This window comes from Drosophila takahashii, chromosome X (genome assembly GCF_030179915.1).
Source record: "Drosophila takahashii strain IR98-3 E-12201 chromosome X, DtakHiC1v2, whole genome shotgun sequence".
Taxonomy (NCBI): Eukaryota; Metazoa; Arthropoda; class Insecta; order Diptera; family Drosophilidae; genus Drosophila; species Drosophila takahashii.
This window is the reverse complement of record NC_091683.1, coordinates 18,425,168-18,447,704: the sequence shown is the minus strand read 5'-3', so window position 1 is coordinate 18,447,704 and position 22,537 is coordinate 18,425,168. Positions and strand designations below refer to the sequence as shown.

At 42.8% G+C, this 22,537-nt stretch overlaps 8 protein-coding genes across 9 annotated transcripts; 3 read left to right on the top strand and 5 right to left on the bottom strand.

The window, feature by feature from the left end:
* Positions 1 to 78: 78 nt before the first annotated feature.
* Positions 79 to 8,302, bottom strand: Klp10A (kinesin-like protein 10A). Of its 2 annotated transcripts, XM_017146841.3 has the most exons (5): positions 8,141 to 8,302; positions 6,166 to 7,393; positions 3,950 to 4,196; positions 3,097 to 3,888; positions 79 to 1,253 (listed from the first exon to the last, which is right to left on the bottom strand). In XM_017146841.3, exons 2-5 carry the CDS (start codon positions 7,224 to 7,226, stop codon positions 933 to 935), a joined length of 2,421 nt encoding a protein of 806 aa, XP_017002330.2. In that variant the 5' UTR covers positions 7,227 to 7,393; positions 8,141 to 8,302; the 3' UTR covers positions 79 to 932. The 2 variants fall into 2 exon arrangements, with proteins under 2 accessions (XP_017002330.2, XP_070074302.1); XM_070218201.1 differs by lacking the exons at positions 79 to 1,253; positions 8,141 to 8,302 and adding an exon at positions 2,799 to 3,041.
* LOC138913756 (uncharacterized) lies at positions 1,397 to 2,494 on the bottom strand. The gene has a single exon (XM_070218202.1). It carries the CDS (start codon positions 2,414 to 2,416, stop codon positions 1,526 to 1,528), a length of 891 nt encoding a protein of 296 aa, XP_070074303.1. The 5' UTR covers positions 2,417 to 2,494; the 3' UTR covers positions 1,397 to 1,525.
* A 657-nt stretch (positions 8,303 to 8,959) lies between the features above and the next one.
* On the top strand, positions 8,960 to 10,268 carry CDK2AP1 (CDK2-associated protein 1). The gene has a single exon (XM_017146896.3). It carries the CDS (start codon positions 9,147 to 9,149, stop codon positions 9,978 to 9,980), a length of 834 nt encoding a protein of 277 aa, XP_017002385.1. The 5' UTR covers positions 8,960 to 9,146; the 3' UTR covers positions 9,981 to 10,268.
* An 871-nt stretch (positions 10,269 to 11,139) lies between these two features.
* ssp7 (short spindle 7) lies at positions 11,140 to 11,789 on the bottom strand. Its single transcript, XM_017146871.3, has 3 exons — positions 11,630 to 11,789; positions 11,459 to 11,567; positions 11,140 to 11,399 (listed from the first exon to the last, which is right to left on the bottom strand). Exons 1-3 carry the CDS (start codon positions 11,694 to 11,696, stop codon positions 11,309 to 11,311), a joined length of 267 nt encoding a protein of 88 aa, XP_017002360.1. The 5' UTR covers positions 11,697 to 11,789; the 3' UTR covers positions 11,140 to 11,308.
* A 585-nt stretch (positions 11,790 to 12,374) lies between these two features.
* Positions 12,375 to 12,944, bottom strand: LOC108060922 (uncharacterized). The gene is made up of 2 exons (XM_017146868.3): positions 12,700 to 12,944; positions 12,375 to 12,646 (listed from the first exon to the last, which is right to left on the bottom strand). Exons 1-2 carry the CDS (start codon positions 12,942 to 12,944, stop codon positions 12,538 to 12,540), a joined length of 354 nt encoding a protein of 117 aa, XP_017002357.2. The 3' UTR covers positions 12,375 to 12,537.
* Positions 12,945 to 14,193: 1,249 nt separating this feature from the next.
* Positions 14,194 to 15,555, top strand: LOC108060923 (uncharacterized). Its single transcript, XM_017146870.3, has 3 exons — positions 14,194 to 14,764; positions 14,963 to 15,095; positions 15,160 to 15,555. Exons 1-3 carry the CDS (start codon positions 14,671 to 14,673, stop codon positions 15,278 to 15,280), a joined length of 348 nt encoding a protein of 115 aa, XP_017002359.1. The 5' UTR covers positions 14,194 to 14,670; the 3' UTR covers positions 15,281 to 15,555.
* A 571-nt stretch (positions 15,556 to 16,126) lies between these two features.
* LOC108060843 (uncharacterized) lies at positions 16,127 to 16,935 on the top strand. Its single transcript, XM_017146741.3, has 3 exons — positions 16,127 to 16,239; positions 16,310 to 16,472; positions 16,790 to 16,935. The coding sequence occupies exons 1-3, from the start codon at positions 16,152 to 16,154 to the stop codon at positions 16,869 to 16,871; spliced, it is 333 nt and encodes a 110-aa protein (XP_017002230.2). The 5' UTR covers positions 16,127 to 16,151; the 3' UTR covers positions 16,872 to 16,935.
* A 372-nt stretch (positions 16,936 to 17,307) lies between these two features.
* On the bottom strand, positions 17,308 to 22,235 carry Ran (RAN, member RAS oncogene family). The gene is made up of 3 exons (XM_017146872.3): positions 22,110 to 22,235; positions 18,702 to 19,218; positions 17,308 to 18,262 (listed from the first exon to the last, which is right to left on the bottom strand). The coding sequence occupies exons 2-3, from the start codon at positions 19,134 to 19,136 to the stop codon at positions 18,047 to 18,049; spliced, it is 651 nt and encodes a 216-aa protein (XP_017002361.1). The 5' UTR covers positions 19,137 to 19,218; positions 22,110 to 22,235; the 3' UTR covers positions 17,308 to 18,046.
* Between the last annotated feature and the right edge of the window lie 302 nt (positions 22,236 to 22,537).

Here is a 22,537-nt window from a genome sequence, read left to right as displayed (position 1 = left end):
TCAGGCAAAGATTGCAGTTCGGTTACATAAGGTAATCATTACAGTTACGGGGGGAAATACGTATGTATGTAAAGTGGATTTGGTGCAGTAGTATTTTAATAAATTAATACAAATTAAATACAGTTTTGTGGCCTTTAAATAAATACAATGCGCGATTAGTTCGTAGTTGTACAAAATAATAGATTTGTGCCGTGGCATGAACAAAACTCTGGACGAGCATTGGGACGATAAAATGAAGGGAACGAATCGCATAAGGTAATTATATTAAATGGAATCTCATATTATAAATAGAGTAGAACGTATGTAAGTAGTAATTATAATATAGTAAATGTCTTTTTCTTTTACAAAAGTATCGACTGCGCAGAAATTATAATCATATAATTAAAGGATAACCCAACAAGGAGTTGGCCTGCTATTTAGTGAGTTTTCTTCTGTTATTGGTGTGCTGCTGTCATGGTAAATCTGTTTCTGTGTCTGTTTCCCGTGCTTAGTTCGTAAAGTATATATTTAACAGGCTTTCAACTGTGTCGCTCCTCGATTATCAATGTAGTTAAAAACCTAACAAACTAGCTTGCAGCGACATCGAGTTGGAAAGAGCGGGAGATTTAGATTTAGTTTAAGATTTAGGGGGCTTTCAAGTCTTTTTCCTAAAAGACACTTCTATTTGTATGCTATATATTCTGCATCCGTTCTAAGAAACTTCAATGTTTGATTTAATTCATTCATTAACTGCTTAGAAATAATAATAGCCCCCTTGCCAGGATTTCAAGATGGGTTGCGTTTCGGGGCCCAATAAAAAATGTAAAGTTCTTGTGAAAGTGCATTTAGCATTCTAGAAACAAAGATGGAAGGGAAGCCAGAGGGAATAGTAATGGTAAGTTATTTAAAAACGGGGAACAAGGTGATCTCAAATCGGATGTCTGCGGCGCCAACTAACGCTTGCCATTCGGCGAGTTGAAACTGCACGAAAGCATCTCCTCCTTGGCCAGCTTGGCCCGATACTCAGCCATCATCTCGCGGCACTGGACGGCGATCTCCTCCAGCTGCGAGAACATCGACTCGCCCCGCTTGCAGTACGAGTCCTGGTCATAGTCCACGTAGTTGGTTATGTTGTACAGTGCCTTCGACTCCGAGAGGAACGTCTCGATTGTGGCGTTCACGGTGCGGTGATACTCCACCACCATCTCCTCCGTTTGCTGCAGGTCGTCGATGGCCTGGTGCTGTACAATCAGCTCGTCGGACATCTCGTGTTCCTGCAGATGGTAATTAACAGTGTTTTAGGTGTGTGATTGGGCAAGGTACAAGCTTAATTATACACTAGTTAGCCTGTAGGTTGAGTTTCAATATTTATCCGCACATTGTTCTTATAAAATAAAATTTAAACGCTTTGTTTAAAATATAAAATTAACCTCGAACCCAATTCTTTACCAACCGAACTTAGATTTCAGAGAAAATTCAATGAAATATTTTTTTTGGGTCAGTTCAGCAAGTAATAAATTACAAGGAAGTGGAAATGCAACTCAATTTAGATCTTCTTAGACGAAAATCGACGCAGCCTTGGTCGCTTGCCATCGGGATTCGCCGGATCCCGGACAAAGGGCAGATGGCAGGCGTACTTATACAGCGATTGGTCGCAGTCCAAGGTCGAGAAGAGCGTCTCCGTGCGGGAGCGTTGGAGCAGCAGTCGCTTCCTCGATTCCTTGGGATCTTCGGCGAACTGCGGCGGCGGCGGTAGCAAAGGCATCGCCTCCTTTTGGCGCAACTTGGCCTCCGCTATCAGGCTAACCATCTCGGCGGTCTTTAGGACAAACCGCTCTCCTGCCGGCCGCAGTCGCTGGAACTTTTTATCCTCTTCGGTCCAAGGCGATCGCCGCTTAGCTCCAATGGCTAGCGATTCCGTTGAGATGTCCAATTTGGTTCTCTGTCGATTGTCGTCCAGCGGAACAAAGAAAGACTGGGCCATGGGTTCGTCGACCTCGGAGCGATCATCTTGATCGAAGGGCACATAGAAGGACTCGTAGTTGCGCTGCCTTTCTCGTCTATTCCTCTCCTCTTTGGGACGACGAACGGGATATGGGGGATGCACCCAGGACTTGCTGCTAGCCTTGGATCTGTCTTTACCCGCTGAACTGCTGATCTGCTGTTTGGCATAGACATTGTACGTCTTATTGGCTGGTTTCGCCAGCTTCGGCTTGTTGCAGTTCCACACGCGAGCAGTGCCTTGCACCACTTGGTCTAAGACTTTGGCCGGAGCAGCGTCACTAGCTCCTCTCTGGCTGGCCATCGCACCGGGCAACTGGCTGTACACGGATTGCAGAGTCCGTGAGTTCGTGTATTTCGCAATATTTGGCGTGCGGCTGTTGCGGACACACGACTTTGCTTCGTTGATAAAACGCTTGGGCGAAAATTTGGGCATTGTGTTACGTTTCGATTGACTTGTATTTATGTAATCTAAAACCTGAACTGAAAAAGCTACGAACTGAGCTAGAACTGATGTGAATTCAAAGGCAAAGCCATCTAGTCAAGGATTTGGTGTACTTGAATTGAATAGTGGTCTTCTTAAATTGTCACCTTCATTCGTGTACATTATTAACTAGGCATTTAAAAAATCGATTTTATCGAAACGGTATTATCGAAAATATCGATAATTTTTAAACCTAATTAAACTTATATTGGGAATTTATATATTATTATTACAATTCGTTTGTGTACATTATTCACTAGGCCTTCAAAAAATTGATTTTATCGAAAAAATATTATCGAAGATATCGATAATTTTTTAAACGTAATTAACCATATATTGGGAATATATATATATTATTATTACAACGTTAAAACGACATTACAAATTTTTCATTGGACAAATTTAAAAAGAATTTAAAAGAGTTGAATTGCCATTAAAGCCAAATGTTCTACATTGTTCCCAGCCAAAGATAATTCCTTTCACGTTATTCCCATTTTTGCCAGTTGCTTCTTTTCTTAATTCATAATTCATAACTCCAATCACCTTAGCACGGTCTTGGTCTTGGTCTTTGGTATTTCTAGATGAAGGGACGTTGGAAAGATCGGGGGGAATATAGAAAAAAGAATACTCACGCTCAGCGAACTCAGCATGGCCAGGTCCATGTTGCCGGCGTTTCCGTTCTTGTTGTTGTTATTATTGTTGTTATGGATGCCAGGACCGCCGACGCGCTGGCTATGCGACTGGGGATTCTGGTGGAGCTGATGCGAGTGCGGATGGCCGCCCATGTTGAGCTCCTCCTCCTCCTCGTCGTCCATCACCTCGATTATCTCGCCGCCGCCGCCGCCTCCGGGGCCAACTTCGGCGATATCCTTGACCACCAGCTCCTTGACACGATCCGCGTAGCGTAGCGTGTTGAGCGTGTGCTCGCAGGAGCTCAGCCCCGGCGAGATCATGGCGATCATGCAGGTCTTGCTCTTCTCGCCAATGAACGAGTCGCGCAGCACCTGGGTGAGTTTGGAGACACGGAACGGCAAGTGGGCCGACTGTTTTCCCAGCGCACGGATGCACTCCTTGAGGGCCAGCAGCGATTTGTTGATCTCGGCGCCCTCCATGCGTGTCTGGCGATCCGCCGATGAGGTGTCCACGCCGCGCTCATTGCCCGCCAGATCGATGAACGAGAATTTGCCGTGAATTTTGGTGGTGCCCATCGGTCGCAGGACAATCTGGAAGACGGCATGCGAACGCGATGAGTTCGAGTTGGCCGACGTCTGGCCAGAGGTGCGGGCAGCGTTGCCGTGCTGGATCAGCTTCAGCACCTCCTCCACGCTGTCCACCACCTTCTCGGTGAGGCCCACCACCTGCACTTGCTGCTTGCCGTCCTCCAGGACGCGCAGCTTTTGCTTGTCGGCCAGAAGATCGAAGACCTGAACAGATCAATTAATTAGTTGTTAACCGAAGCAGAAGCAGCAAGTATCATCCACTCACCTTGCCGCTGTAGATCTCAAAGAAACTGGCCGAAACGACTAGATTCATGGAGCGGTAGCGCGGCATATTCAGGGTCACGAAAACATCCTTGGCCGCCATGGCGTAGATGCCGTTCTTGCAGTCCTGCACCTTTCCGTTGAACTCGCCGCCCATGGTGTGCGTCTTGCCGGATCCCGTCTGGCCGTAGGCGAAGCACGTCGCCATTCCGCCCTCGAAAATGGTCTTTACCAACGGCTTGGCTGTGTATCTGCGGAGGATTTGAATGGGTTTGATTAATGAAACGTTCTCTAATCAAAAGTTCAAGGGGAAACCAATTATTTAAAATAACTTATTTTACTAGGCATACATTTAATGCTTCTATTTCAATAAATTTATTAAAAAAAAAAACAAGAGTGAGAGTAATAAATTTTTTACTAGGCTTACGTTCATTGCCTCGATTTCAATTAATTTAAAATGTTAACTTATCTTTAAGGGGTTACATAGGGTTTAACATTTTTTCTAATAAATTATTTTTTATTTTTTTCTAATTTAAAAAATTAAAAAACTTGAGAGTTGAAAATTCTATTTTTTTTTCGTAAAATTTTTCCCAAAAATCCAAATTGTATTTTTTTGTATTGTTCAAGCACAACATTTTGAGATGCACTAACAGAAAAAGTGTACTTTGTAATTTTAAGATGATCCTGTGACCAGTTATCATGTCCACCGGACGGGTGTATCTAAAATATATTTATTTTCTAACTTTTAAGCTCACAATATCTTTCAATATAATAATAAAAAAATTTCATGAAGAGCTTGTTTTTACCCCAAAACCCCTTAAGTATTTTCCATTTTTAAAAATATTAAAATTAAAAACCCACTTAAAATATCATTATTTTCTGTTTCGGTATTGGTTTTTTTGACGATAACGTCTGATGCTTTCTCAATCAGCTGTTGATTCATTCGTTATCATTGGCAAAACACTCTTTGGTACAAATCCCCGCCATTACTCATGGGGTATACTCTACATTTTGTCGTGACGCAACATTTCCGTATGGCGTTACCAATTCCAGAGAGGCAGTAAGCCATATAATATACTCGAGCGCAAAAACCGGAAAAAGAAGCCAAGAAGTTGGCTGGTTGACTGGGGAGAAAGGGGAAGAAAGGGGCTAAGGCAAACGAAAGTCAGGCGGCGGCGGCAGCGAATAAACAAAGTCAAGAGCCGCTTTAATTCAATTGAAGGCAAACAATTACTAATGGCCAAACGGCAGTTACTTTTCAAGATTCGAAATTTGCAGAATTCAATTAGAGAGTTCGAGCGCAGATCGGCAGATCGTCTGCGTTCGGGGTCTGCGGCCTGGGTCTGTCTTTCGAGTTAGTCATACAAAACAAACTTGGCTATTTCGGGTGCATGTTTCTGTTGCCGTCTCTGTCGGCATGAGTCAATGAGTCGCTCGGCCAGAGATGCCCGCCCGAGCGGCGTCCAGTCACCAGATCAGCAAAACAAGTTTACTAAGTTTGAGTAAACATTTACTTAGTTTGGATCGGAGCAAACCTAATCTATATCTTGAAACTTTAATGTTTCAATAAGGAAATTATAAGAACATCAGCAGGAAAAAGGTTTTAATACAACTTGTTCAATAATTGTTAAGCATGAACTGTTTATTTCAAAACTTTAAAACTTGAATGAATAAAATGGGTCATTTCTACCTTATTTCATATCAATTTAAAAGCCGATATGATTACTGTCAAATTTATGATTCAGACATATCATCTTGATATTTTATCATTTCATAAAAGTTATAAAAATACTGTTTTAAAATACCAAATGCATTATTTTTTTAACAAATATTTTAAAATAAGGTAAATATAATCTTAATTCATATCAAAATGATCTTTAAAAAATATGCAATTAACCTGCACATATCAATCTGATCTTTTGTCAATTTTTTTTCTGTGTGAGAATTAATCTGATAATTTATGGGCTTTAAATTTGAATGATAGTTAAGGCAGGAAGATCTTTCTAAAATCCATCCTATCAATTGAAGAAGTAGTAATAACATTAATAACATTTACAATGTGAAGCCACCATATTGAGAGTGAGACCCGATGTTTGTTTAAAAGCGCTAATATTCGAACGAAATCCTTTTACGCTTGATGCCAGGCAAACCATATACGGAATTGCTTGGCTTCCAGCCGCTAGATATTCTAGATAGTCTATGGATAAGCTCAGTACTCACTTGTATACCATGGCATTGTCGCAAGTGTCGTTGAAGGCGTAGTCAAAGCGAAACTTGTGGTTCTCCAGGAACTTGGTGAGGTCGACCTTGCTGCGCGGCTCGTGCACGATGAGCATGTCCTTGCGCGGCACCGAGATGACGTCGATCTCCTTGCGGTTGACCTCCTTGCGGCTAATGGGTCGCTTCCGCACGCACACGGTGATCTGATGGTCATCGACGGCCTGCCCGTCGAGCAGCGGGACAAACTCCAGCGTGCTCTGGTACTCGCGTATCATCTGCGCCGTCTCCCAGTTGGGATTGCCGGGATCCTGGTTCATCAGAGCCACCTTCTCCTCCTTCATCTCGGCCTGGCGCGCCCGCCGCTTCTCGCGGTTCTCCTTCAGCCGCTCCACCTCCTTCAAAGCATGCGATCGCCGAGCTCCGCCGGCTCCCTGGGTTGTGTTGCTGGCCGGAGCAGCGGCGGCAGCGGCGGCTGCCTGTGCCGCTGCAGCTGTGGCTCCCGCTGCTGATCCCACTCCCGGATTGGGCAATGTGTTATTGGGCACCGCCGAGGCGATCCTCGTCTGCTGCTGGCCGGCGACATTCTGCGAGTAGCGCGGCCGCTGCAATCCAGTCGTGGTGGCGGTGGTGCTAGTGGTGCCTCCTCCTCCTGCTGTCGCGTTGGAGTTGCTGTTCGTATTGGCGCTATTGCTGTTGCCCAGCGGATGGGGGATCGACTGGGTCTCCTGGATCTTGTTGAGCATGTTGCCGGCCATGGTCATGCGGCTGGTGAGATTGCCGCCGATGGCCGACTGTGTGGGATTGCGCGACAGGTTCATGGGGGCGGTGGCCTGCTTCTTGGGCTCCGGGGCGGCATGCTGCTCCACGGTGTCCTGCATCAGTTCCGGATTCAGGGTGAGTATGGCGTCCAGCTCCACCTCCTTGCCCTTCGTCTCGCCCCGCTCGTACCACTCGACTGTGATGCACTTGCCCGACTGGTTGATCACCGCCACCACGGCCATGTGGACGCGTCCATCCGTCCGCTTGATCTTCACACTTTGCCCCACTGTGATCATGTCCATCGCTCTCGTGTGTGTGTGTGTGTGTGTGGGTGTGTTTGTGTCGGTGTCTGTGTTGTTTCTGCTGTTCCTCTTCCACCGAATATCCTTTCTCCACTGCTCCGTGTTCCGTGGAGTTCCGTTAGTTGTAGAACTGCTTACTTTTGGTCTGCAAATTGTGTGTCTGCTGTCTGAACAAACGAATAGAACAAAAAAAAGGAAAATCAAAAAAATATATAGTGCTGAATTTGTGAGAGGTCGAAAACACAATATCGTTCTACTCGAAACTAACTACCGGAGTGATATGGAGTCGGCTGGCGACGGAGCCCCCAATCGAATTTCAAAGCATTTGACGGCAAAATCCCAGGCTTGCCGAGGTCGCGTCTGTTTTTTTTTCGAGTGTGTGTGTGCGTGTGTGCTCTGCGCCAGTGTGTGTGTGTGTGTGTGTGTGTGTGGAAGCCGAATTCAAATGCCAACTGTCGTTTTCGCGTTGCGTCTGGCAACGGATAACAAAAAAGAGGAGCCGCAATGGGATTGCCAGGAGATTGGGGAGTGGGAATGGAATTCCAAACAAGGAATCCGAATCCCAATCTTATTCCCGTTGTTGTGCGCCCATTTTGTGGCCACTGGGCGGCACTGTGCAACACTGTGCCGAGCGGCACACATAGCGACACATATGCAGCTGCAGCGGCCTTTTGGCCGAGAAAAAAAAAACAAACTACGGCGTTTGGCAGCTCCTAATTAGATGCAAAAAAAAAAAAAAAAGAAACACACGCACATTAGCAAACAGTAGTGCATTTGCTTTATCGCTTTACGTCATACACGGGGCTCCCACTCACACTCGCACTCGCACTCACACTCACGCACACAGCGATGCAAAAAACAGACGGTCGCGGAAATATAATTGAATTTTTCGCAATCTCCTGCCCTTCGCTCACCTTTCTTGCTGTCTTCCTAACCACTACGACGCCTTCGCACTTTCCATTAAAAAACCTAGGGATTTATCGACCGATCACAACGAAATATCACAAAATCTGCTCGAAATAGTTTTGCAAGCGACCAGATGTCAGCAACACAATTTTTTAGTTTCGCCTCGCCATTGTTTTTTGCCACACTGTCATGACGATGCGCCGCGTTGTGCAACACTGGACCAGTGCTGGGCAGCCAGCCGTTGCGTTTGAAATGGGCTGCAGCCAGTGGGTAGAAAAACGGGAATAAATTATTTCAAGAGGTGTTTGGGTTTGGCAAATCGGTTTTTCGAGGGATATACGGGGTTTAGGTCATTATACAAGTGCAATATTAACCGTTGCTAGGGACTTTATTTACCGCCGTGCATTACACAGCACTGGCTTTTAAACGTCAGCTGTTTTTGAAAAGTGCAATGTGCATTAAATTATGCTTAATGGGAACTAGTCAATCATAGGGATTACCGGCATTTAAGCTGTTCTTTTTTAAAGGCCTTGTCCAAACCAAGCCAGGTAATGTATTATTTTACAAATTGCGTATTTCCGGTATAATGTTTTCAGGTAAAACGTTTAAAATTCAAAGCCATCACATCTAAAATATTAAAATACTTCTCCAATATCACATAAATATTAAAAAAATATATATAATATTAACCATTATATTTCAGCTATACTGATTTTTTTTACAGTGGAAACACGCGCATTCGAAATGTGAAAAGGTGTGCACATCACATCGCGTGCCCATCGATAGCTTATCGAACGCTGCACCACCTCCAGTTGGTGGTGGGTGTATTTGTTTGTGCGTAGAAAGCGTAATAACGCCTCCTGATATCGAAGTGCGCTATCGATATCAATCACAAAAAGAAAAACAATAAAAAACGCTGCGGATTATTTGTTTGACCGCAGGAAAAGACAGGGAATCCTCAGCTGGACGTAGTCGCCACAACGCCGAATCGATACCCGAACAGCCAGCGCCGCCATGGACATCATGGACATCCAGGCCGTAGAGTCGAAGCTGAGTGACGTCACGGTGACACCGATACCACGCAGCCAGGTGCAGAATTTCTACAATTACCAGCAGCAGCGGGAGCAGCGCGAGCAGCAGCCCCAAATCCAGATATCGGCCATCCACCACTCGCGGGGATCGGGAGGAGGGGGCGGAGGATCCTCCTCCTCGGCCACCGACTACTCGACGGGCGGCGGCGGGGGAAAGCGGGACAGGGAGCGCTCCTCCGGCGCCAGCGACTACAGCAGCTCGTCCGGCAAACAGAGCTCTGCTGCAGCGGCCAATGCAGCTGCCGCTGCCGCCGCCGTCGCTGCCCTCCAGTACTCCCCGCAGTTCCTCCAGGCGCAGCTGGCCCTCCTGCAGCAGCAGTCGAACACCACGGCCACGCCGGCCGCCGCCGCCGCTGCGGCTCTCTCCCTGGCCAACATGTGCTCCAGCAATGGCAACCAGAGGAACTCCAGCTCCTCCTCCTCCGCCAGCAACGGGCAGAGCATGGGCCTCAACCTGAGCTCCTCGCAGCTGAAATACCCGCCGCCCTCCACCTCGCCCGTGGTGGTGACCACGCAGACGTCGGCCAACATCACCACGCCGCTGACCTCCACGGCCAGCCTGCCGTCGGTGGGACCCGGTAACGGGCTGACCAAGTACGCCCAGCTGCTGGCCGTCATCGAGGAGATGGGTCGCGACATCCGGCCCACCTACACCGGTTCGCGCAGCTCCACGGAGCGGCTCAAGCGCGGCATCGTCCATGCCCGCATCCTGGTGCGCGAGTGCCTCATGGAGACGGAGCGGGCGGCGCGCCAATGAGAGGAGGAGTCCCTGGCGCCGCAGCTGGCGACGCCGGATTGAAAACGGACCTGCAGATCAGCCTCATCTAACGACTAGGTTAATTCCCCCCACTGACCAGGCAATCCTTGCACAATTGTGAGCCCGTTCCGCTTGGAAATCTTAGGATAAAATTCCCTATTAACTTTCCTTTTCTAAAATTTATTAGTAATTTATATTAGGTCGCAAAAATTATACACTATTGATTTCAAGTTGGCTTGTTTTTTTACAGCTTAATTTTGATTTCATTAAATTTGATTATTATGATGACTTATTTTGTTTGTTTTGTCCATCATAGGAAATCCTAGGATAAAACTTATTTCTCAGATTCCCTAATAACTTTCCTTTTCTAAAATTTATTGGTAATTTATATTAGATCAGTAACAAAAATTATGCACTATTGATTTCAAATTGGCTTGTTTTTTTACAGTTCAATTTTGATTTCATTAAATTTGATTATTATGATAAATTATTTTGTTTGTTTTGTCCATTGTTTAGAGTTTTAGAGTTAGAATTCCAAGGGAAACATGCTCACAACGCTCCAAAGAATGCCATCCCATCCCATATTAAGCATTAAAAAGTAGCAATTTGTATTAGCTCGTAAGCTCCCAGATCAACTTAATGGCTTTCGGGCCAACGGACCATAGTTAAAGAATGTTTAGACTAGCTCAGGTTACAATCGGTTAAATCTACAAAATGCTATAGCCGCAGCACGAGTTATTGATCGAATCCGAATTGGAAGATTGTATCTTTACCACAAACATACCCATTAATCTGTATCCGTAAGCGTAAGACTAAAATGCACCTGCTGATCCGTAATGAATGCGATTAATCCGAGGCGGAGGAGATTCCTCGAGGGGCAGGATATAATTCAATCACTGCCGGGGTCTCCTCGTTATTTTAGAGAACTATACAAATTCATATATGTAGTTAAGCAGAGATATATATATGTATACATATATACTTGTTATGCAAGCAAACAATGTGCATGTCCAAGTGAATGGTGAATTAGTGGCAATTGACACGAGAATATTTATATATGTATACACATAGAACACAACTTGTATATTTACTATATGTATGAGCAAATACGACTAAGTTCAAGCCTGTATACCAAACCGAAATCGAAATAAATGCGCAATTTTGGTTTTTGTAAGCGAGGTGCACTATTATTTTCGGTTTACTAATTATAAATTTAAAAATGTTAAGATTTTAAGTTTTGCTTCTATGTTTTATTTTAAGATGTTCGGAATTTAATTTGTAGTTTTTAAATTTTTTTTTATTCACTTGCAGGTCGATTTGTTATGTTACTAGCAGTTAAACTTTGGACAGCAGCCGGGATAAGGCTTGGTCAGGTCCTCCTCCATTTTGCAGGGCTTCAGCGTGGCCACAGAAGGGCATCTGGATGGGAAAATTGAGTGAGCCAAGGAGATTATACCTTATATGGCGATGCAACTTACGTCAGTGCCGAAAGCGACTTGGGTCCCTGGCAGGTGTACTGCAGACAGCGACCTACCGGACTATATTTCTCCCCAGTCTTCAGTTTATGACCGCTGATCTCGCAGTCGGCTGAGGGAGAAGTTATTACCTTGAAAAGGATGTGCGGTTGGAGGAGCTAATGGCCTACTTACCCCCAAAAACGAGCAGCGAGTGGGCGCCCAGAACGACCAGGCAGAGTACGAACGTAACCGACTTCATATTTTTCAGCCAACTGATCCCGAGATCGCTCAGCTGCCCGACTATATAGTTATTTGTTTGGGGTGCGCCTGCGATTAGATTGAAAGGTCAAGATTCCCGTGCTTCGGCGATTGCGTCGCCGGGGTCTTCGGGTTTATCAAATGGGCGGAAAATTCTTGTTTGGAACAGATCCCGACTCAAAACTAGCAAAACAGCAGCAGTCCCAGTAATAGCATCATAAAAATAACGCTCATAAAATGTTGGGTCTTAAAAACAAATTGATTTTTGTGCTAAGCTGTTAGGGGCTGGTAATTTATTATTTAATTACCTCGAACTTACATAAGTAGAAGGGATATCATTAATAAATCTGGACTTTAACCAAGTCAACAGTAATGGCTATACAATATATGTACTTATAGATTGATTTATTTATTTATTAATATTGTCAGCTTAATAGTTATCTTTTAATTTTTTTTTCAGATTCTAAGGATCCAGAATTGCTCTTTCTTTATGTATTATATCAAAAATCCAGGGAAATCAGAGCTATTTTTTTGGAGACCACTGTAAAAACAAATTGATTTTTGTGCTTAGTTAGGGGCTGGTAATTTATTATTTAATTACCCCAAACTTACATAAGTAGAAGGGATATCATTAATAAATCTGGACTTTAACCATGTCAATAGTAATTGCTATACAATATATGTACTTATAGATTGATTTATTTAATAATATTGACAGCTTAATAGTTATTTTTTTAATTTTTTTTCAGATTCCGGATCCTTAAATGCTCTTTCTTTATATATTATATCAAAAATCCAGGAATATCAGAGCTATTTTTTTGGAAACCACTGTAACCTTTTATCTAGAATCCGTCGGAACACTCGAGTTGGGGGCAGCAGTCGGGGTACTGAAGGTCATAGTCGTGGGCCGAAAGATGACAGCCAGGTCGAGGAAAAGGCTGTTTGTCGCAGCTGAAAAGAATTGGGTTACTCCAGAAAGGATTCTTCCGAGTCTCAGAACTTACTGTCGGATCATCAGCAGGTAGTCGTCGGTGCACTCCAACCGGATGCAGTAGCCGTCGTGTCCGGCGGGCAGAACGGATCCGTGGAGCGGAACGGCCAGGTCCAGTTCCTCATAGAGGCAGTGATCCGGAATGGTCGGGTGCTGCCTGTGCCCCTGGTACTGGGTGCTAAAGCCATTGGCGACCACTGAGGAGACCATTAGACAGGCCACGAAGGCCACGAAAGGCACCCAAAGCGATACAGACATGATGGTTGCCCTCTATTTCGGGAATAGCAATAGTACGTCGCCGGAGGCATTTCTTATATAGGACAACGTAAGAGAGGCCCCTCTTATCAGCGCCCTATCACCGCTCCAGTGCCCCCGGTCGATTGATTTGACTCTGATTGGGTTTGCCTTGCTCTCGAGCTGGAAATGGAGGAAGAGGCGCTCGACGTTATCGAACCGGGGAATCCGAATCCGGGCACTCGAGGATGTTGGCCTAGACCAGGAAAATATACTTCAATATACTTCATAGCATTTACTATCGAGCCTTCCACTTGTAAAATATTGTTCAAATAAATATTATAACAATTATAACTTACAAATAGTAGAAGTAAATCTATTGCTGATTAATTGTTTTTAGTAGAAACAGCACGAAAATATTTGTAACTCGAGCTGGAAAAACTTTAAAGTGGGGATAAAACATTGAAACGTATTATTTTCTATTTTTTTTATTTAATATTTATTTTTCTACAACTTTTAATAAGTATAATTTAACTGAAAGGTGTAGCCTACCTCACCCATTAAATTATACTTCATACTAAGAAGCCAGAACCCTAATTTGTAAATTGTAGTGGAAATCGTAGACTTGACTCTGTCCAATACAATCCAAATGAATTCACGGTCCCAACCCTCTCCCCGCGATTCGAATTAATTAATGCAAATACCGTCTAATCCCAACCACAATGCACTTGCACTCGTGAGTTCCATTAAATTTGCATAAATGTAGATACGTAATATGTATGTTCCCGGGAATCTTGTCGAGTGTTCAGCGTACACAGAAAGAAATAGTATATAACTAGGCCCTATTTTTGTAAGCTTTATCAAAGTTCAGCAATATGAAAAAAAATCCTTAAAATTATTCAAACAATTTTCCACAAAAAAATTAATTGTTTTTTGACCGTAACAATGGAAATATTAATCCAAATATAGATTGTCATACCTTTCTGAACTCGTTATTAAATTTCCAAACGATTGGCATTTAAATTTTTTGTAAAAAATTATGATGTACCCCCACAAAAAAAAAATTTTTAATTGGCGAAAATTGTATTTTTTCAAGATCACCCGGAAAGTGCCATGGATTTATTTAATATTTAGTTATCTGTTCAAAACAGTATGTATTTTTGGTGTAAGACAATTTTTGGCCAAGTTACAGCAAAAAAAACAAACAGAAAAAATTCAAATTTTTACCAAAAACCCAGATCCCAATTTCCCACAAAAAAAAAATATTTTTTTCAGTGTATGTGGCCGAAATTCGGCTTTACAAAAGAGTTATTTGCGTGTTTTGATTACTTTTCGCGACGCAGCAACCTTGCCACAGTTTCTCGAACCGTGTCACTTAACTGTCAGGAACCCCCCACCACCACTCCCATTCCCGCCCAGCCCCATCCGATCCCCGCCAGATATGTATCACTCTCGCTTTCAGGGCTGGCTTAATTAATTTAAATTTAAACTAGAGCTAGAGCGGACGCCTTAAGTCGTCGTCAAACAAAAGGCACAGATACAGATGATATCTGGGTATGTGCTATATCTCAGTATGTATGCATACATACAATGTACGGCACAATGTTTATTATTAATTTTATATAAAAGCAACAACAATTAATTGTAATTGACTCAGTCGCACGGGTAGCGCACAACAGCCAAGTCGGATTTGGATTTGCATTGGTCTTCGGAATCTCTAACTTAATTTCCATTATTTTACTTGGCGATTATGCGCATCGAAGTTGGTTGTCTTCTGGTGCTCCTGAGCATTTGTGGTGCAGCACGAGCGGATCTCACCTATCGCGGAAATGCGGTTCACCCAGGTGAATATTTAATCGTTGGAGATCGGGGGAAAAATCGTATGAGAAATTAAAAAAATTCTCTATGCAGCAGTGGGGTTTGAACCCGGACCAATTAACTTTTTTTAAATTTTATAAAACCCTATTACACATTTCCACAATATTATTATTTGATATTACAACATTGATAATAACATTATGTATTTTTACCCATTTCCCCAGATTTTCCCGGCCAGTGTTACTATGAGGAACTCAACCAGGCCATTCCCAAGAAGCAGTCATACAAGCCAATCAATCGCGAGGGCTATTGCCAATCGATCTACTGTCGGCCGGATTATGTCCTAGAAATTGGCTAGTAAGATGGATTAATACCTATATTAATCTATTAATACCTATAATACTTATCCAAATTATTACAGTTGCGGTCGCCACAACCTGGTGCCGACGGAACAATGCAAGATCGCGTCGGACATGAGACGCACCTTCCCCGACTGCTGTCCCAAGTTGGTTTGCCAGGAGGCGGAGAGCAACTACATCTAGGCTGGATCCGGATGCTATGTAAATTCAGCACTTAGTATTACTTCGTTTGGAATAACGATTTCAAAATTACTGGATTAATTTTTCTTATAAGATGGATATTTTAATAACCTCATGGCTGGTCAAAAATTGTTATCAATTTCCGTTTCAGGAATCCAGTGCAACTATTTATAAGGCTCTTTTATGTTTTTAATATTCTGGCGGAAAGTGTGTCGATATAAACAGGACAACTACAAAACTTAATAATAAATTTATATTTGTTAATATTAACTAAAAAACAACTTTTTAATTGTTGAAATTAAGTCGAAAGGCTTTTTATTTGGAGTTAAAAAAAACAGATCAAAATTGTTTTTAATAAAACCTATTTCCGAATTTTAATAAGAAGGTCTATTCAGTTTTCACTACCTATTTTCCCATTTTTATTTCTTTATTTTTAAGGCATCTTTAAGGTATAAACAATTTGAAGCTTATTTTATAGAGTTTTGATAAGTCTTCAAATTGCTTATTGAAGGTTATAACCTTACCCCTAGTAGTCGCCATATTGCTTCTTCCTCTCTATTTCGAAGTCAGAGAATCTCCGAGAGCGAGAATTCGTCAAAATGATGTTACTTAATATCAACTTTACCAGTATTGCATGGTTAAAACGACATGCGGGCTGCAAAATATTCAACTTTTTCGAAACTACGCATCTGACCCTGCCGCGCAATTAAGCAATTATAAGTGCTAGCATAATCCCTCCTCTCAATCAAGCTGAAAATGCAAATCACGGCTGCTAATTTGCAAACAAACACATATCCAAGTCGCTTTTTAGGGAACTATAAATAGGAAACGGGTTTTCCGGCGCTCGATTCAGTCTCGCTTCCACGTCCCAAAGATGCACAACAGATCCAGATCCATGTGGCTGGTGGCCGCTGTGCTGCTGGCGCTCCTGCTCCCGGAGGCGCTGCCCACCGCCGATGCGGGTGATCTGGCCGGGATTGGGCCTCCCATCTGCTGAAACTGATCTATCTGATCTATCTACATCTCTTTCAGTGAGCGAGCCCGTGTGCTCCTACCGCAACTCGGAGGATGAGACCATCTTCCTCAAGTACCTGCCGCTCCTGCGGCGCGGACAGGACTACGTGGACTTCGGCAAGGACGGCAAGTGCCTCAAGCGGGCCATCTGCACGGACACCTTCAAGACCATCGTGGAGGAGTAAGTACATACATGTGTATATTCAATCTAGAAATCTATAGGTATTTCGATGAAATGCGCAGATAAAATAGGTGCTTGCTAAAAGTATTTTGAAAGAGAATTAAGCTTAGTCTAAATAAAAAAGAGGCTAGCAGATAGGAGGCTATAGGATATAAACAAATAAGGAAATTTAAATTCAAACTAAAAGAGCTGTCCTTATTCTAAGTTCAGTCAAACGAAATACATAATACACATTTGCAATTTTATCTACGCTTATCGAAATGATCTGTCAAAAACCGAAATTGGCTTGGACTAACTCCTTATCAATATCATTACAGTTGCGCCCAGCAGAAGATCACGTGTGTGAACAAGGATCGCTTTACGGGCGTTTTTCCTGCTTGCTGCCTCAAGTGTCCTTAAATTGGAAAATTTGTCTTGCTTGGATGGTACATAAATAAATTCCGTGTAATACATACAATCCAAATTAACTAGTTCCTTTGGTTGTGTTTTGTTAATAAAAATATTCTTAGGTTTGTCAACATTATAAACATAAGACAAATTTTTGAAGCCAAATTTTGGACTTAAGTTTTAGTTGGATTGGATTTCAAACAAGAATTTCGGTAAAATTTAAAAGAAAATAAAATTGAAAAAAAATAAGTTGGTACAAAGCTAATTTAAAAATCTCCAGTTTGTAATAAATCATAGTAAACAGTCTTAAGCCTAAAGCTCCATAACTGCCTAGAATGGCGAAGAATCTAGACATCAAACATATATATTTAATAAAGAACCCTGACATTAGCATATATCCTTATTCCTTTCCATCTTCAACTGCTTAGGAAGGCGAGTTTTTAATTAGTTTTTTCGACGTTTATTTTTTTAATTCTTTAGTTTCTTAGATTAATAACATGTGGATGTGGATTCGGCGGCCTTTCTATATATTTTTCATTGTTTTTAGTGTTTTTCTGTTCTGTATTTTTTTTCTCTTTTCTTTTCTATCCTTTGGGACTCAGTTCATTTGCCTGCTGCTGTTGCGCTCTCGCTCACTCCCGTGCACAGAGCTTGCCGTCTCCTTTCTTTCTAACATGTAGTTGTTGTACGAGTGGAAAAGAACATAGTTGTTTTGTTGCAAGTTTTAAAAAAATACGTGTTTCGATTTTTTATTTTACTTGGTTTTCGGTTATGTTTCTCGTTTCTCTATCATTAAGACAATTTCAGTATCTGTATGTGTTATCTGTTATCTGCCAAAAGCCAACGCAAAAGGAAACAAACAAAAAAAAAATTTATAACCGACTTATAAATGAGTGGATTTAAAAATATTTTACGATCGACGGCAGAAGGGCTGGCAGGGCTTGCTGGTGAATTGGTAGAGTGTTAAAGGTCGATCGTATGCTGCTGGCAATTGGTAAGCTATTGCTGATGCTCCTAATCTGTAGTTGTTGCTGCTGCTGCTGGTGTTCCTTTTCCTTCCTGTTTGCCCGTTCGCCTGCTATCCTGCTATCCTGTTGCCCCGACTCGTGACATGTTGTGTGTTTGTGGTGTGTAGTGTGTGTGGTGTGTGCAAGCCGGCCATCTCTCTCAGTTAACTATAAATAGGCTTATAGATCCTCGTCCTCGTCGGGCAGGGCGGTCGCCTGGGCCACCTGCAATTCCCGCTCGATCTGCGCCTGCCAGTCCTTGTCCATCTTGACCTCGGGCGGCAGCAGGGCTGGCATGGCGACGAACTCCAGGTTGGGGTCGCCAACCAGCTTGCGCGCCAGCCAAAGGAATGGTTTCTCGAAGTTGTAGTTCGATTTGGCAGAAATGTCGTAATACTGTGGAGAAATATGGGGTTATTTTGGTATTGTAAACTAGAGCAGCCCTGGGTGAATTATTCAATTTTTGTTTTAATATAGTATGCCATGAAATTTCTGATTAAATTGAATGTTTTTCTAATTCATTTCGAATTGAATAAATGAAAGAATAATTTTTATGATTTCTTTGTACTTTCTTTTGAGAACAAAAAGTGGAAAATTTGTAACAAATCAAAGTTAACTGCTTAGTAAATAAAATTCAGGCATAAATTCTTCAAATGAAATTGTCGTTTGAATTATTTCGGAATTCTATTTAACTCAAAATTCATTCAATTCTATTTAACTCAAAATTCGAATTAATTCATTCTCATAATTCATTGAATCCATTCATGCAGGGCTCTATTGTAAACTAGAAAAGATAGATAAAAATGCAATGAAAGCATTTTAATAGGTCACTTACCTGCAAGTTCTTCTTTCGGTGGAAGACGATGCTCTTCGCCTTCACCTTGCGATCCTTGATGTCCACCTTGTTGCCGCAGAGGACGATCGGGATGTTCTCGCAGACGCGGACCAGGTCGCGATGCCAGTTGGGCACGTTCTTGTAGGTGACGCGCGAGGTGACGTCGAACATGATGACGGCGCACTGGCCCTGGATGTAGTAGCCGTCGCGCAGACCGCCGAACTTCTCCTGGCCGGCGGTGTCCCAGACGTTGAAGCGAATGGCGCCGCGGTTGGTGTGGAAGATCAGCGGGTGCACCTCCACGCCCAGTGTGGCCACGTACTTCTTCTCGAACTCGCCGGTCATGTGGCGCTTGACGAAGGTGGTCTTGCCGGTGCCGCCATCGCCGACGAGCACGCACTTGAATGTGGGAATATCCTGACCTTCCTGAGCCATCCTGCTAAGCACTCGGTGATTGATTTACTCGTGGACAACTGGACTTCTGGACCTCTGGACTTTGACGGCGCGGAACGGTGAGCTGTGGGTGTGCGAATATTGTGTTAGTATTTTGAAAATCCAGAGAGGCTTCGAGCAGCAAGGATGTTGTTGGTTCGGCGAGCGCCAGGCGACTGACGAAGCAAATGTCCAAATTCGTGTGACGTGCACAAAGGATGCGTCAAAGCCCGCCAAGGACAGCGACCAGCTGTTCGGCCAGGAGCAAAGGGGAGCGAGCGGGATGGCGACAAGGATACTGCAGCTGCCGCTCCCGCTGGGCCGCAGGATGCCGAGCGAGAGAGAGAGGGAGAGAGAGAGCGAGAGAGACGACCACAGAGGCTGCCTGCGAATGCAGGTAAGCGAAAATTCCTGGCGCACCAAAACCAAACTGAAACTCAAAATGAAACTGAAACAACAACAAGGAGCAATGTCAGGGAGGCGGAAGGATATACTTTGCAGGCAATCACACATCCTCACACATAAAACACATACCACGTTTATTTCAAACTTTAAAGAATTTTTGTGGACTGATGATAATATATATTTAAAACTAAACTGATTTCAAATAATTGTTGGCACTGATGTGATATTATATAGTCAAAATTAAACTGATTTCAAATAATTGCTGTGACTGATGATCATATATTCAAAACTTTACCGACCTAGTAATATATGGTTGTCATATATTTTATTATACCCTTGCAGAGGGTATTATGATTTCAGTCAGAAGTTTGCAACGCAGTGAAGGAGACGTTTCCGACCCCATAAAGTATATATATTCTTGATCAGCATCACAAGACGAGTCGATCTAGCCATGTCCGTCTGTCCGTCTGTCCGTCTGTCCGTCTGTCCGTCCGTCTGTCCGTCTGTCCGTCTGTCCGTCTGTCCGTCTGTCCGTCTGTCTGTTTCTACGCAAACTAGTCTCTCAGTTTTTGAGCTATCGGGACAAAACTTTCGCAAAAGTCTTCTTTCTATTGCAGGTAGTATATATGTCGGAGCCGACCGGATCGGACAACTATATCTTATAGCTCCCATAGGAACAATCGGAAAAAAAAAACTTTAAAAAATTCTAGCTTCGGTGTTTTTTGAAATATTACCTTCTTCTTTTGGGGATGTTATTTTTTAAATATTTCTGAATTTCGAATTAATTTTTTAAAAAATCGGACTACTATATCATATAGCTGCCATAGGAACGATCGGAAAATTAATGGAAAAGTAATAGGAAATAAATTCAAGCTTCTTTGGTTTTTATTGTATTATCTTCTACTCTAGGATATGACTCTTTTTAAATATTTCCGAATTTCAATTTTAATTTAATCAAAATCGGACGACTATATCATATAGCTGCCATAGGAACGATCGGAAAATAATGAGAAATATTAGAAAATTGAACATTTTTGCGATTTGTTAATTAATAGGAATGATCTGCAAGGGTATATAAGCTTCGGCTGGCCAAAGCTAGCTTCCTTTCTTGTTTTTTAATTGGAGAAAGTAAAACAGCTAATCTAAATATTGTACAAAGGTACAGAAAAATGAATACCGAAGAAATCGAGGATATAGCCAATTGTTTGTTTTCTATTCGCAAATAAATATTCTTGTTTGGCTTTATTTCGCAAAACTATGAAAACCCCTTGGGTATTTTGCTAACCAAATCTGTTCAGATTTATTTACATTTGAAATAGGCAAAGGCGATAGAAGAATATCAAATAATCTCTATGATAAACAATATAGTTTAAAGGATCTATAAAGTAAATTATATATTTAATTTAAAAAAAAGAGTGAATTGTAACCGTTATTCAAAAATAAATAGATTTAGTATTATATTTTTTAAATTAATTAATCTGAATTTAGTATACCATTTTGCAATACAATTGGTAATATTTTTGAACTGACCTTTCAGACAGAAATGAATACAATGAATAGGAATACTTTCCGAATGAATAAAGCCTACTTTCGTGAATCGCTGAAAACGCTATTTGCATGAGTCATTGGCAAATTGAGATGTAATGATTTTCGGGATGTTGCGATTGTGAAATTCGCGAATCCTGCGCATGCGCAACATGCCGCCAGTAAAATGTTCATTATACGGAGGTCGGCCTGTAACGGCGACGGATTACAGCTCATATCTGTGTGTGTACATATCTGTACATGTATTTGTGGTAACCTGTGGACGCTGCAAAGCGCGCCAAAAAAAAAATGCCGACATATTCAGAAATAGTGCAGGGATACTTTTGCTTGCAGGCCAGTCGCAATTCACGTGAAAATCAGGCAAATCGGCAAATCGACAATCTAAATAAATGCGAAATAACAAAACGAATTCTAATACACGCACACGCACACAAACACGCAGACAGACGCCGACGCCGACGTCGCTGCCGGCAGAAGAAACATGAAGCAAATTCATTGCCTTTTTTTTTTTTTGCGATTCAAGTCTAACCTCACAAAATGCGGATGGCGCTGCGATTGGCATGGCAATCGGGGGGAAACCTTTCGATGGCCGCTGGCCAAAAACAAGGACATTTGCAGGCCTTCTAGAAATGGAAAGCTAGCAGTTCTGGCCGCCACTTGAACTTCCAGGCGGGGATTTCAAGCCGGGAAAAGCTGGGAGAACAGCACGAGGCGGCACCACGTCGCTGGCTGGCAGGGAAATCTCTGGAAGCTCTGTACTTTAACCAGCCGGCTTATTGGCCGTTTTTCCCCGGCCGGAAATGAAAGCCGGCAGTTGGAAAGAGAAGACTTCTGGCCAGGAAAGCCAAATTCCCCTTAACAAACCACACAATTCCGAGCGAAGCGACGCCGTCGTCCATATTGCAACCGGGTCAGAGGCGTCGACAGGCGGCCCTCCACTCCCTGCGACGCCAACAAACATCGCCCTGGCCAAAATGCCAGCTGCCAGTCCTTTTTCCACACAATTAACGCACAAGCTCTACTTACATGTTGCTCGAAATTCCCCTCGAAATTCACAACTTTTCTTGCCGCAGCACTACACAATTCGGTCGGAAACAGTATTGGAAAGCGAATATAGTCGGGCACTAGAGGTGGACAGTCATCGATATTCGGTTATCGATGTTGCTAGCACTAAAGCGCCATCTACAAGTTTATAAACGAGAATAGGGTTACCATTTTTAGATCGATTCTAAAACTTTAATGTTTTTGTAAGATATTTCTCTTATAAATTGGCCATAAAAAATAGTTTTATATTTAAAAGACGTCAGAGTCAGTGTTGGAAAATACCAAGGCTAGTTTTTGGAAGTGCAAAATTTCAAACCAACGATTCCACCACTCAACAGTGGGTGTCTCCACTAGATCCGGAGGGTGTCCTTGCTAAATGTCGTTTGATTCTCACCTCTTTCTGTTGGCGC

Excerpts from the sequence above, each read along its gene's own strand:
- LOC108060843 (XM_017146741.3), top strand. The coding sequence starts at position 16,152 with ATGCACAACAGATCCAGATCCATGTGGCTGGTGGCCGCTGTGCTGCTG. Across the intron at positions 16,240-16,309 it reads GCTGCCCACCGCCGATGCGG|TGAGCGAGCCCGTGTGCTCC; the intron begins GTGATCTGGCCG and ends CATCTCTTTCAG. Across the intron at positions 16,473-16,789 it reads TTCAAGACCATCGTGGAGGA|TTGCGCCCAGCAGAAGATCA; the intron begins GTAAGTACATAC and ends ATATCATTACAG.
- LOC108060922 (XM_017146868.3), bottom strand. The coding sequence starts at position 12,944 with ATGTCTGTATCGCTTTGGGTGCCTTTCGTGGCCTTCGTGGCCTGTCTA. Across the intron at positions 12,647-12,699 it reads TACCTGCTGATGATCCGACA|CTGCGACAAACAGCCTTTTC; the intron begins GTAAGTTCTGAG and ends AATTCTTTTCAG.
- LOC138913756 (XM_070218202.1), bottom strand. The coding sequence starts at position 2,416 with ATGCCCAAATTTTCGCCCAAGCGTTTTATCAACGAAGCAAAGTCGTGT.
- Ran (XM_017146872.3), bottom strand. The coding sequence starts at position 19,136 with ATGGCTCAGGAAGGTCAGGATATTCCCACATTCAAGTGCGTGCTCGTC. Across the intron at positions 18,263-18,701 it reads ACCGAAAGAAGAACTTGCAG|TATTACGACATTTCTGCCAA; the intron begins GTAAGTGACCTA and ends ATTTCTCCACAG.
- Klp10A (XM_017146841.3), bottom strand. The coding sequence starts at position 7,226 with ATGGACATGATCACAGTGGGGCAAAGTGTGAAGATCAAGCGGACGGAT. Across the intron at positions 4,197-6,165 it reads GACAATGCCATGGTATACAA|ATACACAGCCAAGCCGTTGG; the intron begins GTGAGTACTGAG and ends AATCCTCCGCAG. Across the intron at positions 1,254-3,096 it reads CCATGCTGAGTTCGCTGAGC|GAACACGAGATGTCCGACGA; the intron begins GTGAGTATTCTT and ends TACCATCTGCAG.
- CDK2AP1 (XM_017146896.3), top strand. The coding sequence starts at position 9,147 with ATGGACATCATGGACATCCAGGCCGTAGAGTCGAAGCTGAGTGACGTC.
- ssp7 (XM_017146871.3), bottom strand. The coding sequence starts at position 11,696 with ATGAAGTCGGTTACGTTCGTACTCTGCCTGGTCGTTCTGGGCGCCCAC. Across the intron at positions 11,568-11,629 it reads CTCGCTGCTCGTTTTTGGGG|CCGACTGCGAGATCAGCGGT; the intron begins GTAAGTAGGCCA and ends CTTCTCCCTCAG. Across the intron at positions 11,400-11,458 it reads AAGTCGCTTTCGGCACTGAC|ATGCCCTTCTGTGGCCACGC; the intron begins GTAAGTTGCATC and ends TTTCCCATCCAG.
- LOC108060923 (XM_017146870.3), top strand. The coding sequence starts at position 14,671 with ATGCGCATCGAAGTTGGTTGTCTTCTGGTGCTCCTGAGCATTTGTGGT. Across the intron at positions 14,765-14,962 it reads CGGAAATGCGGTTCACCCAG|ATTTTCCCGGCCAGTGTTAC; the intron begins GTGAATATTTAA and ends CCATTTCCCCAG. Across the intron at positions 15,096-15,159 it reads TATGTCCTAGAAATTGGCTA|TTGCGGTCGCCACAACCTGG; the intron begins GTAAGATGGATT and ends AAATTATTACAG.